Source organism: Aedes aegypti, chromosome 3, assembly GCF_002204515.2.
Source record: "Aedes aegypti strain LVP_AGWG chromosome 3, AaegL5.0 Primary Assembly, whole genome shotgun sequence".
Taxonomy (NCBI): Eukaryota; Metazoa; Arthropoda; class Insecta; order Diptera; family Culicidae; genus Aedes; species Aedes aegypti.
Window position 1 is genome coordinate 129446425 of NC_035109.1, and position 13041 is coordinate 129459465.

The 13041-nt window shown below is 34.5% G+C and overlaps 1 protein-coding gene across 2 annotated transcripts in view; it reads left to right on the top strand.

The window, feature by feature from the left end:
• The first annotated feature begins 2105 nt into the window (after positions 1-2105).
• The window catches only part of LOC5576094 (peritrophin-1), a 182895-nt gene continuing 171959 nt past the window's right edge, over positions 2106-13041 (top strand). The window contains exons 1-2 of one of the 2 annotated variants that reach the window (XM_021849038.1): positions 2106-2328; positions 9805-9923. In XM_021849038.1, coding sequence (XP_021704730.1) covers positions 9878-9923 — 46 coding nt within the window. In that variant the 5' untranslated portion in view covers positions 2106-2328; positions 9805-9877. The remainder of the gene's footprint in view (positions 2329-9804; positions 9924-13041) is intronic. The other variant, XM_021849039.1, reaches the window with a different exon arrangement.

The window sequence follows — 13041 nt, forward strand, 5'->3', positions numbered from 1 at the left end:
CTACAAGGATTCTGTAACAAAAATGAAAATCCTGCCTAAGTTGCCCGAGAAATTTATGTGGAGATTCTGTATTAAATTTTAAAAGCGGTTACTAGTTACTATTTGTTATAATCTTTTTCATGTATAGAATTCATGCTCAAGTATTTTAAAAATCCACTTTGAAATTCAATAAAGTAGCGTGTGGCCGTAATCTTTTTGCCGGCAGCATTTTTTCGAACTTGAATTCAGGTTTGTCCATATAAAATTTGGTACTTTTTAAAATTGAACATTTTTAACTATTTATGGAATAAGGCGAATTCGCATGGATAAAAAACTTGTAGAGAATATACAAAATAATATAGAGAAACTAAGATGTAGATTGAAGTATTTGTACCTTTGAATTCCACCCTAAATGCATATCTTTGACAGATACGCGTATTTCGACTACCACTTGCAGTCTTCTTAAGTGTGAGTTACTCATATCCACTCCACAGTAGATACGAGTAACTGACACTGATGAAGACTGCAAGTGGGAGTTGAAATATACGTATCTGTCAAAGATAAGCATTTAGGGTGGAATTAGAAGGTATACCTTTAGTTTAGCTTTTCGGTAGTTGTTAAACTTCCACTCGGCTGGTTAGCCGTAAACCACGTTACATAATTAAAAACAAGTATTTATCGAGGAACGGACTCATGTTCCGTAACCGGTCGTTTGAGAACGTCGCGACCCATTGGAAGCCCACACAATAGATACCTCAGCCAGCGCAGTTGCTGGATGGTTTAGTGTGCTATTCCTATACCTAAAAAACAATGCGCTCTCGGGCTATGCATTGGATATATATAGAAAGCGTTGTGTTTGGATGAACATCTAATTCTTCCGAAAGAAGTGCACTTTGCGAAAAAGAACCACGTGATTATTGAGCTGAAATCGAATTCAGGTTAACTTCTGCGTTCATGAGTCCTCTCATGGCGTAGTGGTTAACGCGCCCCAACTAGAGATCGGGGAGTCGTGAGTTCGATTCTCACTGAGAAGACGTGTAACTTTTTCGCAAATCTTCACATCAATTTGTCCATCTAATCCAATTGCAAATTATATGTAATGTTTAGCTTTTCGGTATATTTTCATGTTTTTCCTTTTAAAATTTTAAACCAATTCAATTGGTATAGAGGTTTAATATGTGGAGCAGCTTCTGCTAGCTTCTACTAATCATATTATGCATAAAAATAAAAATCATATATTTATTTGAATTCATCAATTTAATACATTACAAATAATCGAGTTTCAGTGTACAAAACAATCTGTCTTCCAGCAACCCCACTCACGTCTAGTACTACTTAAACAATCTAATTGTATACTATAATAATACATTATTTAAAATTTCAACATAAAAAAATATGCAGAAAAACCTATTCCAGATAATCGAGTCTGAAATTCCGGATAACCGAGTCTCCGGATAACCCAGTGATCACAAAGTCGTATACGATAGTACATAACAGTACAAAAGTGGAGACGATACACGTACAATGTACATGCACTATATAAGGCTGCATGCAAAATGTACCTATCGCTTGAAATCGAGTCCGACCTGTACCCTACAACTTTTCTGAAGACACTAATCCTCTAAAATTTGTTTCTGAAAAACATTTTTTGCTCGGCTTTACCTTGTGGCTCAACCTTAAGGTGAAGATGAATCGAAGTCAATGTTCAAATTTTCAATAGCACGGATCTAGAGAACCAAACATCCGATTGAGCTGAAAACTTAATCGATTGGTCACTAGCTGGTGGTGACCAATCGATTAGGTGTTCAGCTCAAACGGATGTTTAGTTTTCTAGATCCGTGCTATTGAAAATTTGAACATTGGCTTCGGTTCATCTTCACCTTAAAATAATTTGGTACTTTCGCTGAAGACAACTCTGCGCTAAACATCCATCTGAGACCCCTTAGAGGATTTGATCAAAGACGAAATGTTTTGATCGCCTTTCTCATGAAACGGTCTCATTGTGCGCAGCGCGGCGGGATTTGAATGATCGTCTTTCGAGGTGGATTTTCTCGCGCAGAGCGTTTAGCCATGGAACCAACATGATCGCAAGGCAAAAACTTGTTTCTCTTTCACTTGCAGCAATCAGTTTGCGCCAGAGCTTTGCCAGACTAACATCTTCGCGGTTTGCCTAGGTCGGTCTCGGTTTGCGGTTACTCCTCCAAGTTGAGGCAAGAAATTCAAACTAAATCATCACTTTGCACGCGGTTCTGTGATTTTATGTGTCTTGAAAGTGTTAAACTTTATGCAACCGTCAATTAGTGTGACCAGCGGGGATTCGTGTTCGGTTTCGAAGGAAGTAATCTGAAGGTGCGTGACCCAGGGTCAAAGCATGAAGCACCCCCAATAGAGACCTGTCAAGGATTAAGATCTTCTTTTTGATGAGGGGTTCAGCACCTTTTTGTCGAGAATGGTGTCCTCTTCATTAGAAGACATACAGCTAGCTCAATGAACACGATGACGACAGTGGAACTTGGTCCCGTAGTAATTGGGTCCAGTCGTTGCGGTTAAGCTGTAAAGTTCATCGCTTCAACGACACACAAGCGGTGCAAAACTGGAGGAAAACTGTCGGTGCAGAAATATAGGGGGAAAATCTTTCCAAGCGAAGACAGCTCGCTAGTGTAGATACTGTAGTAGAGTGCAGTCCCGAGGATTTTTTTTCTGTGTCGTTTTTTGCTCGCTAGTGGATAGAAAGTGCTCTGCTACCTCTTATGGACTTAAACTGATTCTTTGTTGCTGCCGTTGAAGTTGATGATGATGCAGTCGGTGCTGGCTTTGGGTTGATTTGCTCGTTTGTGAAACTTTCTAATGATCATGGAAGCTGGAACTGGAAACTGCTGTTGCTGCTGGTTCGGTTGCCCTAAGTAACTGTGGCAAAGTGCGGAAAACCAAACAATGCTGCTAACTTGGGGGTTGATGGCATTGTAACGAAATGCAGTAACTGATAGATGAGCTGGGAACTATTGATTTTTTTTTTGAATTTGCAAAAATGTTTGGTTTGTTATTTAATTTGACTTGTGGCAAAAATAGTTAAGTATACTAAATTAAAGCTTAGATTCCTTCCTCTCATTCAGTGTTTAATGAAAAATGTCCGATTGGAGGTGTTACAACAATTTTGTTATTTCTAGAAAAAAATCACAAAGATTTTTCTATTCTTTCTGAAAATATCTTGCTTAAAAATTGTAGCAGAAATTTACCGACCCGATGCCAATTTACAAATGATTGAAAAATTTAAAAATTTGGAAATATAATTCATGAACATTTAACCTAAAGTTGCAACATTTTTAAATATTAGGTATAAAGCTTCAAGTTGATTTTCAATAACGTTCTGCGATATATTTTTGAATTTTCCGGAACAATACAATGAATGATTTGTAGGATTTCGAATGGTCTTAGTGAATATTTAAGCCGCACATATATTCCACAAATTTTATTAGCTAGACAATTTTAAAATATAATCGCAGAAGAAAGAAGTTGCTTGAATCAGGCGTGTTTTGCAGTTCATGCAATTGTTAAAGTTCAAATATTCGATGAATTACCTAATAACAGTATATCATTATCATTATTATTTTTATTTTCATTACAAGTATAGGCAAATATAATGCGGTACCACCAGGTGGCTGGGGGAGAACGAGAGAAATGTCACTGAAAATGTTTGTGTACGTCCAAAATTCATTTTTTCAACCCAAAAATTAGGTCATAATCAATCGATTATTGAACTCTTTACCATTGGCATAATTATTCTTGCGATACGCGTGATTTCACAACAAATTTAATCACTAATAAAAAACCCGGAAGTTTATAACCTATGTTGCCAAACACCAATTTTCCAATTTTATTCCACTAATCATACATGAGTACTGACCGGATCTGTGCATTTTCGAAGGAAAAAAAGTTTATTATGTTTTTCAATGCTCTTCGATCGTCTACAAAATAACTTTTCCAAGAATAAGTGTAAATAGTGTGTTCCTTTCTATGCTGCACACGGTGCGTTCTCAACCCAACCTCTTTTTTAACGGTTCTTCTACTAGCCCCCAGATGTCGAAGTGATCGTTCAACTTTGAAAATATTTGCCTATTTAGTGAGCATTCATCATCAAAAAATGAATCCCAATTTTTTAACATGCTTCAACTTTCAGGATACGAAGTGTGATGTCGTTCTGATAGTATAAAACTTGCAGTTTTTAAATTGTAACATGATTTTTTAAAGCAATAAAGAAAAAACTGATCAATGCTACCTCGGAAAACCATTTTTTCTCCTTCCTAAACATTCAGGAGGCTGACAAAAATATGATCAACAATTTTCAGTAAGAATAGAAAAAAAAAGAAACCGTGATGTTAAATTTTTTGAACATATTTCACTGATGTCGCTTGCAGCATTTTGCAAGGTTGTTGCTAGCTAACAAGCATTTTTCTGGGCAAACTAAAATCTCTACCAAAAAATAGCGACAATGCTGTTTTTGCTTTCTGGACACACTAGCCTCGGTTTACTTGTTCTTCTGCAAAATTAAATGCGAGCTCCGTTCACAAGTTAATCCTCTTAGCAACTAAATGGCAAACCAATGTGCAAATAGTGTTGTGGATTATACATGTTGACATTTGCATTCTGGAAAAAATGCTTCATTTGAAAAAAGTTAAGCATGTTGTTAGGGGTATAATATTCAAGAACACCTAATGCAGAAGATATTAAATTTTGCTACTACAATTTGCCAGTGATAGTTTGATTGCTTGTTTTGTTTGAATGTATTTGTATACCATTTTTCGACAATATCTCAAAAACTATTTTGGCCCATTAAATTAGACATTATTTCAAGCGGTCGTTAGAGAGTTTATCGAAGTATTCACAAATGATCCTACAGTAATTCTATCTGGATTTTGTCTCGGGATTCCTGTAGTGATTCTTCCACTTTTGTTTTTGAATTGTTCGATCGAATATTTTATACTTTTCTTGGAATTATTCCAGAAATTCCGCAATGCTTTACGAAAATCTCCTACGGCGATTTATAAACGATCAAAATTCAAGATTTTTTTTGAACGCCTTTTTTTTGGTAGCAGCAATTTTCTTGCTGCTAGTTTGTATTTTTTTTACAAGAGCAACTGCAATGCTTTACGAAAATTTTCTACAGAGATTTACAAAAAACAGAATTCAAGATTTTTTTTAACGCCATTATTTTGGCAGCAGCAATTGTCTTACTAATAGTAAGTATATTTTTGCAAGAGCAATTTTTTTTTTGCTAGATTTACCCAATTTTTTTTGACAAATTTTCGACATACATAACTAGTTAGAACGCTTTCAAAAATGATTCAATATTAGATATTTTTTACAAAAAATACAATATTTTTTATACAATTTTACCAATTTGTCCAATGTTTTTTTTGAAATTATTTTTTTTCACAAAAAATATTGGAACATCTTACATACAGTGTACGTAAACTCACCACATCAAAGGATTTAAAAAAAACATTCATTACTCGTTTAGTTTCAACAAACCACAAAAGGTCTGTGCTGGATAGATAAGATTTGATTTTTGAATATGACAAATTTCAATGTAAGAGGTTGTTTTATCAAACAAAATTACCGCAGGCAGCATTTAAAATGTCCAAAAAATATATAAAGATATTTGTTTGTTCCAAAAAATATGAATCTCGTTATCAATGTCGTGCCTATACTATTTGGGACACTTGATAATTGGCTCGTTCTTAGCAATCAAGTTTTGTAATTACTACACGTATCATTCAAAGGTAAAGTATGCTCAAAATAGAGTGCATTAGAGATCTCTTTCCTTTCATATTAGACATATTTCTTGGATTGCGTACTGAAAACTAACATATCATTTACTTTACACTCTTATTTCAGTCACTATTGGAAAATTATTTTGGAAGCAAAACGACATTGCTAGCTAAGCCCTTCATGGAACATAGCCTCCTAAGAGAAAGATAGGAAGCTCCCAGTTGTAAGAGAACTCTTAGAAATTATATATCCATGTATGGGATTAATTCAGGAAAGAAGAACTTTTCATTCAAATTCATTAAACTATCAATGATTAAATAGCACAAGCTGACTGAAGATTTTTCAAATCTGGTAGAGGTGCACATGAATTTTCTGATAAATAGTTTTTTTCTAAATTCGATTCAAAATTCCTGATTTTTTTACGAATCATTCAAACAATTGTTTAGCATTACTTCCAGAGAAGTTGCTGACAACTCTCCCACAGAGAAGGTTGATATCTTCAGAAGGTGAAGAGAACGTCGGCTTTCTACCGATAGTTACTGTAGAAATTCTGCCCTTAATTAATTCATAAATTTGTCTCGGGTTTCAGCAACGTTGGTCATAAAATTCAACTCAATGGTGTTTTCGAAATTTTGTTAATTTTTACGCATTTTGCACTTTAAACACTAAGGTTTTTTTTTACCTCAATCGATATCCCGCGTTATTTTAATAAAAATAACGTAAAACAACCGCGCTATTTGAAAGCAAAACGATGTAAAAATAAACTCATATTGTTCGACGTTTGACCATACGATTCATAATGTTGAACATAGTTTTGTATAAAAAAAAATGGCTCAGGTTTTTGTTTACTTCTGTTCTTAATATAACGCGGTTTTTACGCGAAAAACAAACAAAACCGCGCAAAAAAAATATGTGTATGTTTAAAATTGGATGATTAAGTAATTCTTCAACATACACTTTCGTTACATTGCATAAAAATAGCACATTGAAGTTTTTTCTCTACGCGGTTAATTTTTGAACAGTTTTTTACACATATTTTTAATTGCCTAGGTTTTTTTAACGCCGTTTGTTTTTATAACGCGATTTGCTTTTATGTGCTTTTTTACGCGGTACGTTGAACGACGTAAAAAACCTAGTGTACTCTACAATTGTGCCTTCCTTAGCCGAGTAGTTAGAGTTCACGGCTACAAAGCAAAGCCATGCTGAATGTAGTGGGTTATATTCCCGGTTCGGTCCAGGATCTTTTCGTGATGGAAATTTCCTTGACTTCCCTGGACATAGAGTATCATCGTACCTGCCATACGATATACAAATGCGAAAATGGCAAGTTTGGCAAAGAAAGCTCTAATAACTGTGAAAGTGCTCATTGAACATTAAGCTGAGAAACAGAGTTTGTCCCAGTGAGGACGTAATGGCATTGGGGCTCCACGAAGCCTGGGCAGGTGCTCCGCGACGGTTTTAAAAATTTACTTTTGAGACCAATGTTTTGGTCTTCAGATATATGTTCTTGAAAATTTAGAGGTGGTATTAATTCATCTTCATCTCATACGTAATTTCAGTTTCTATGCTTCACCGTTATGGTGGACGAAATAACACAGTTTTTACGATTGTTTTACACAGCGATATCAAAATATCGATCATTATTGAACATTAATGTACTTCGGATATTTTTAGGAAAACGTTCAAAATTTGGCGTAAGGCTTCGTTATTGAATGGTTCAAAATATTTTGTCGGGGAAAATTTTACGATATGGGACAGTTTAGTATAGTTATGGGATAGTAGTTTTTGCTGCAAAATTGGGTTTTCATGAATTTAGTGTGGAAAACAACTCTTAAGGTTGGAGATTTTTACCCAATAGATTGTTTTTAAACTTTATGGGTGTTAAAGTCTTGCCGCAATATTCTCGTTAGAATGTGAGGAACATGCAACTTCGATAATAATCGAAATTTTGATGCCATCAATATTTCAAATACATTAATGTAGGCTTAAAAAGAAAAACTTCGTCACAAAAAAATCTTTCAGTTGTTATAACTAAAACCAAATTTTTTTAAATTTCTTATCCAAAGCAATTCTGCCGTTTCAAAACCAAGAGTTTTAAAATATTTGACGAAAAAAAGTAATAATCTCAATCAAATAAAACATTGTTTTTTTAGATTAGAATTATATGTTAAGAGAAACAATCACAATTAAGATGAAGGTGAATCGAAGCCTCAAACTTTCTCGAGCACAAATCTGGAGAGTCTAGCATTCATTTTAGCTGGACACTTGATCGATTAGTCGTCAATAACAAGTGTCCAATCGATTAAGGTTTAACTTAAACGAATGTTTGGATCTTCAGATTTGTGTTATTAAAATTTAAGGTTTGACTTCGAATCATCTTCATCCTAATATAAGATTGGCTAACATAAATCATACTTCACGATTTTATTATAATTATATATAATTATATATATTATATATTATATATAATTATAAGGTCGGTTTAAGCTCGTAAAAAGAACAGGTGCTCCGCGCAACCATTTTAATTCAAAAAGTGCTCCGCGAGCCATAAAGGCTGAATAATCCTGGTAGAGTGACTTAATAATTCAGTTTTGAATTTTGCCTGTAAAATGTGTGAAGTGCCAGCAAATTTTGTACGATTTGTTTTTCACTATGAGAAATTTTCTGACGTGTTGCTAAGATCAAACGATCACTGTATTGTATTATATATTGTGGTAGATGGTCTCTTGACAAAAAAGGATCTATATAATAAAAAAAAAACATTTTCAAAAATACCGCTAAAATTTTAAAATCGTTGAAACCATTCATTTCAAATTCATAATGAATGGAGAGCACACTTTCAAATTTGTCAAAAAATGACCATGCGTAGCATCGGAATTGTAATGATTCATCTAAGAATCCGAAACAAGGCTCATAGCAGCCAATTTGTAGCTGAATTTACGTTTTCAAAAGCACTTATCCAAATCAACAGTTAAGGTTTCTTGCTATACAAAGCAAATTTGCACTTTGTTCGATCTCTCATTGAAAGATGTTCAATTTGGATGTTTTGGCACACTCTTGAAATTATATTCACCCTAATTATTGTAAGATTATTTTTCATCTAAGTTGGTGTTTGTTAAAGCAGATAATGATGATTTTTATCAGCAAGATTATGGTAATGAAAATTAACATTGAATAAGCTAATAATGTTTTATACTACTGTTTAAGTAATTTGCATGACGTCAGAAACACGATCTTAATAATTTTTCTTAACTTGTCATCATTATCAAGTTTGAGATAATCACAAATTTTCAAAAGAGATATCACGAAACTTATCCTCGCTCTTTGGGCTCCCCAAAAACAATTTAATATTTCTATGCGGGGATGGTTTTGGCATGCACAAAGGTATCCAACGTTGACTATCGAATGCTTTAGCAAATGGATTTGGTTACCAAGAACCGTTGCGTTGCTTGCTTCGGCTACAAAGTCATTCATTGAATGTTCCGACAATGTTCCGACTGCTATCAAACGTCACTATGGTTTGTGAGGAGATTGCATAAGCAAGAACGTGAATAATGATTCCCCCAAATTGAGTTGCAACTCTGCTCAAAATGGCTCGGTAACCATGGCGGGAAATTCAAAGAACTGGTAATTGAATGAGTCCGTTTCCGAAGTTGGTTTGGATTGGACGGGCATCGTTTGCTGATTGGTGTGGCTTCGGACCGGAGAGAGGTCTCTGTGTCCAAATGCCGAACGGAAGCGCGAAAGAAAAAAGTCCAACAAATTTATACAGTTCGGAAATAAAATAATATAATAAAGCAATAAATTTTATTTTTCTGCAAACGAGTGCTTCTGAATCGGGCAAACCAGCAGCAAAGTCAGCCAAAGTCGAATCATCAGCTATAAGGGCACAGCAAAATAATAAGTGAGGGGAAAAAACCTTGGAATGCTTCTCCGACCCACGGTTGTACGGTGTAGATAGTGAAAGGAGCAGACGGTGTCGACTTCGATGGCATAAACATAAAAATAAAGCACCCGGACAAAAGCGACAAACATCTTTTCTATGCGGTTTTACAGGAAATATCAATAGCAATAGCGGCAACATCAACGGTGGAAAAGCTACAATAAGTGACAAGCAGCGACAGAAAAAATGGCAACGAAAACAACAGTAATCGTTTTAGCATCGCTATTGATTGGTAAGTAAAAGGAAATTATTTTTCTTTTATTCCGCAGCCGTAAAGCTGGTCTATTGGGGGGTTGTTAAGGTGTTTTGAAAACATGAGCTTTTACTGGGAAAAAAATTGACGATGTGCGCAGGTAATTTCATTAGCATTCACTTCGCACGCTGCATTACGGTATAAACATACGATAGTTCATGCGGAAGTTGAAGTATTCTTAGAACACTAAGCTGAGAATCAGTCTCTATTCCAGCAGGAATGTAATGATGTGAATCAAGTTGACTAATTCATATGTTATTAAATGGAAAAAAAAAAATCAAATGCCCTTTGCCTCTCATAAGCCATAAGTGTTTCAAAAGCAGTTATTCTGCCTAGAGTTGAAATTTAAATATATTCATCATGCTACGGTTAAAAAATAAATAGGGTGATGTGCTAGTATCCATCGTATTGAGCTTTGACCAGTGAGAACCTGCTATTTTTACAGTATGGCAGTGAATGATGCTGATACAAACCGATGACAAATAATTCTTTCCCAAAACGGCTTTCGCAGTGTGCAAAAAGATTTTGATAAATCTTGATCGTTTATTTAAAACAATGCAATGAAATTATTACTTGCCGTATTTTCTATTCGTCGTATCGTTTTTATTTCTGTCGCAATCAGTTTTCAGATTCGTCTTACAACTAACGACTCACTGTGATATAGCGAATGGTCGAAATACAACATATCAAAACTATATTTATTTTTACTAGAATATGTAGATCTAAGAGCATGTCCTTCCATTCCTTCAGCATGATGGAATAAATTAATTTCCTTTAAAATTTATTGTTCACTATCAAAATTCAGCCCAAACATATAAACACAATTCCTTTTGACCAAACAATCATGTAAGCTGCTCACAGTGCAGCACAATACAATCAAAGGAGCCGTTTTCTACGCCGAACATGGTGCACACATTGATGCGCACAAGCTTTTTTTGGATCCACCCTAGCGTTGGGCAAATTTGTACAGAACATCGATGTTACTGATTCGATTTACATTTAAACTGCCGAATCGATTCACCGATTAAATCGAATCCTTTGAATCGATGTTTTAGAATCGATTCGAATCGTATGAAAATAGTCATTTATGAAGCATGAACTGAGACCAAATGCATTTGCGTTCGATTTACACATCTTTCAATCAAATCAGTTTCGAAGATAAATCGAACAGATTGACTACTTCAAGATTAGTTTAACATATGGTTCCTTTTCTTCCAATTCATTAAGAAATATTTAACAATTTCAACAAAATGAATCGAATCAAAGAATCGAATGAAGGGAATCGATTCACCCAATTTTAGGTGCTCCAAACATGGATTCAAAAAATCGATTAATCGGAAAGCAAACATCGATTCAAAATCACCCAACGCTAATCCACCCCCATGGGAAATTTGTTCCTGGAAAGAAAAGTATTCGTCTATCACGACGCGTGGGAAATTTTCTTTCAAGAAATGGTCAAAAAAGCATTTTTTCTCGATGGTAGTACCGTTAAGTCATACAGTCACCGTGCGGCCTCCATTCACCGTGCACATATACAAATTCATACAGAATATTCATACATTTTTTACAAATTATTCTTTTGTCAGCAAAATAAGATAAAACTGATGAAATGAGACAGTTCTTGTCACAACACATTTTGAAAAACATAGTTTATGTAGTCAAACTCATGTGAATTCTGTTTGATAATGGGATTTTTAAATACTCTTAGTAGAAACGCCAAAAAGTTTTCATTTTAACGTTAAAGTATCGAATTTTTCATAATTTCAACAAGTTTTCGCTGTATATTGTATTTCATTTTTTTCGCTGTATACTGTATTTCATCGTATGGACCATGAGATTTTATGCAAATAGGTTTTTTTTATTGGGTTTCAGTCGAAACACAAATGCACGGTGAATGGACCCTTTTCAATATTTATGGTCCCTATTACCGTGCATTAGTATAAAAGGCTTGAAATTATTGGGTTATATTGAATTTTTTGTTATGTAGTGATTTTATTGCTTTATATTTAGTTTTTGAAAAAAAAAGCCATAGAAAGTTGAAAAAATGGCTAAATAATTATTTTTTTAATCAAAATCGTTATAAGAGGTTTGACTGTATCGTCTAAACCATTTCATATTGGTTTAGACAATACAGTCAAACCTCTTATAACGATTTTGATTAAAAAAATAATTATTTAGCCATTTTTTCAACTTTCTATGGCTTTTTTTTGTAAAATAAGATTTGAACACCCTTAAAAATAAGTGTGCACACTACAAGCAACATATTTACTCCACCAACAACGTTTTATCAATATACAAAATTAAGTCATGATGAAAACTATACGCACGGTAAATGAGGCACCACCGTGCACGGTGAATGGTAACATAGAACGGTACGAGGTGACCTTAACATAATATATGTAAACATATTTTTTGAGTAATTTTTTGTTATGCATACCTGATTTTAATTTTTTCCTTGAACTGTGGTATAATTGCACGCTTTTAATGATTTGGAAAAAAATATATATTTTTTTGAAGAGCAGATTTTTTTAAAAGCACTTTTTAACTTAACTTATCTTAAGAGTGGCCAAATAAGGAATATCCTGGTCAAACTGGGAATATAAATGTTAAAATAACAAAGAAAATTATTCTTTTCTATTATTTCCTGTATCAAATCGATGAATGTAGATCTGCCATATGAATGTGTTCTTTTTAACACAAAATGTTTTATGATAGTTAAGGTGAAGATGAATCGAAGCCAAACATAAAATTTTCTAAAAACTCGATCGATTCGTCACTGGATGGTTTGCTTTTTCAGCTAAAACGGATGTTCGGTCCTCCAGATTTCTGCTCTTGAAAATTTGAGTTATGACTTCGATTCATCTCTATCTTAAACGGTGTTAAGTCTTTCCAATATGGATCAATGCATGAGTTCACTAATTTGGCACTTGGCGGTGCCAAATTCACGCGTTGCTATGGGCACATAAATAATACGCAACCGCTCAAACGTCAAATAGTGAACTCGTGCATTGGTCCATGGCTACAATTGTCGCTATGGCCAAAACGGTGTCCGGCAATGTGGTCGAATGCCATTTGGTCGAAAGGGTCGGTTGGCCGA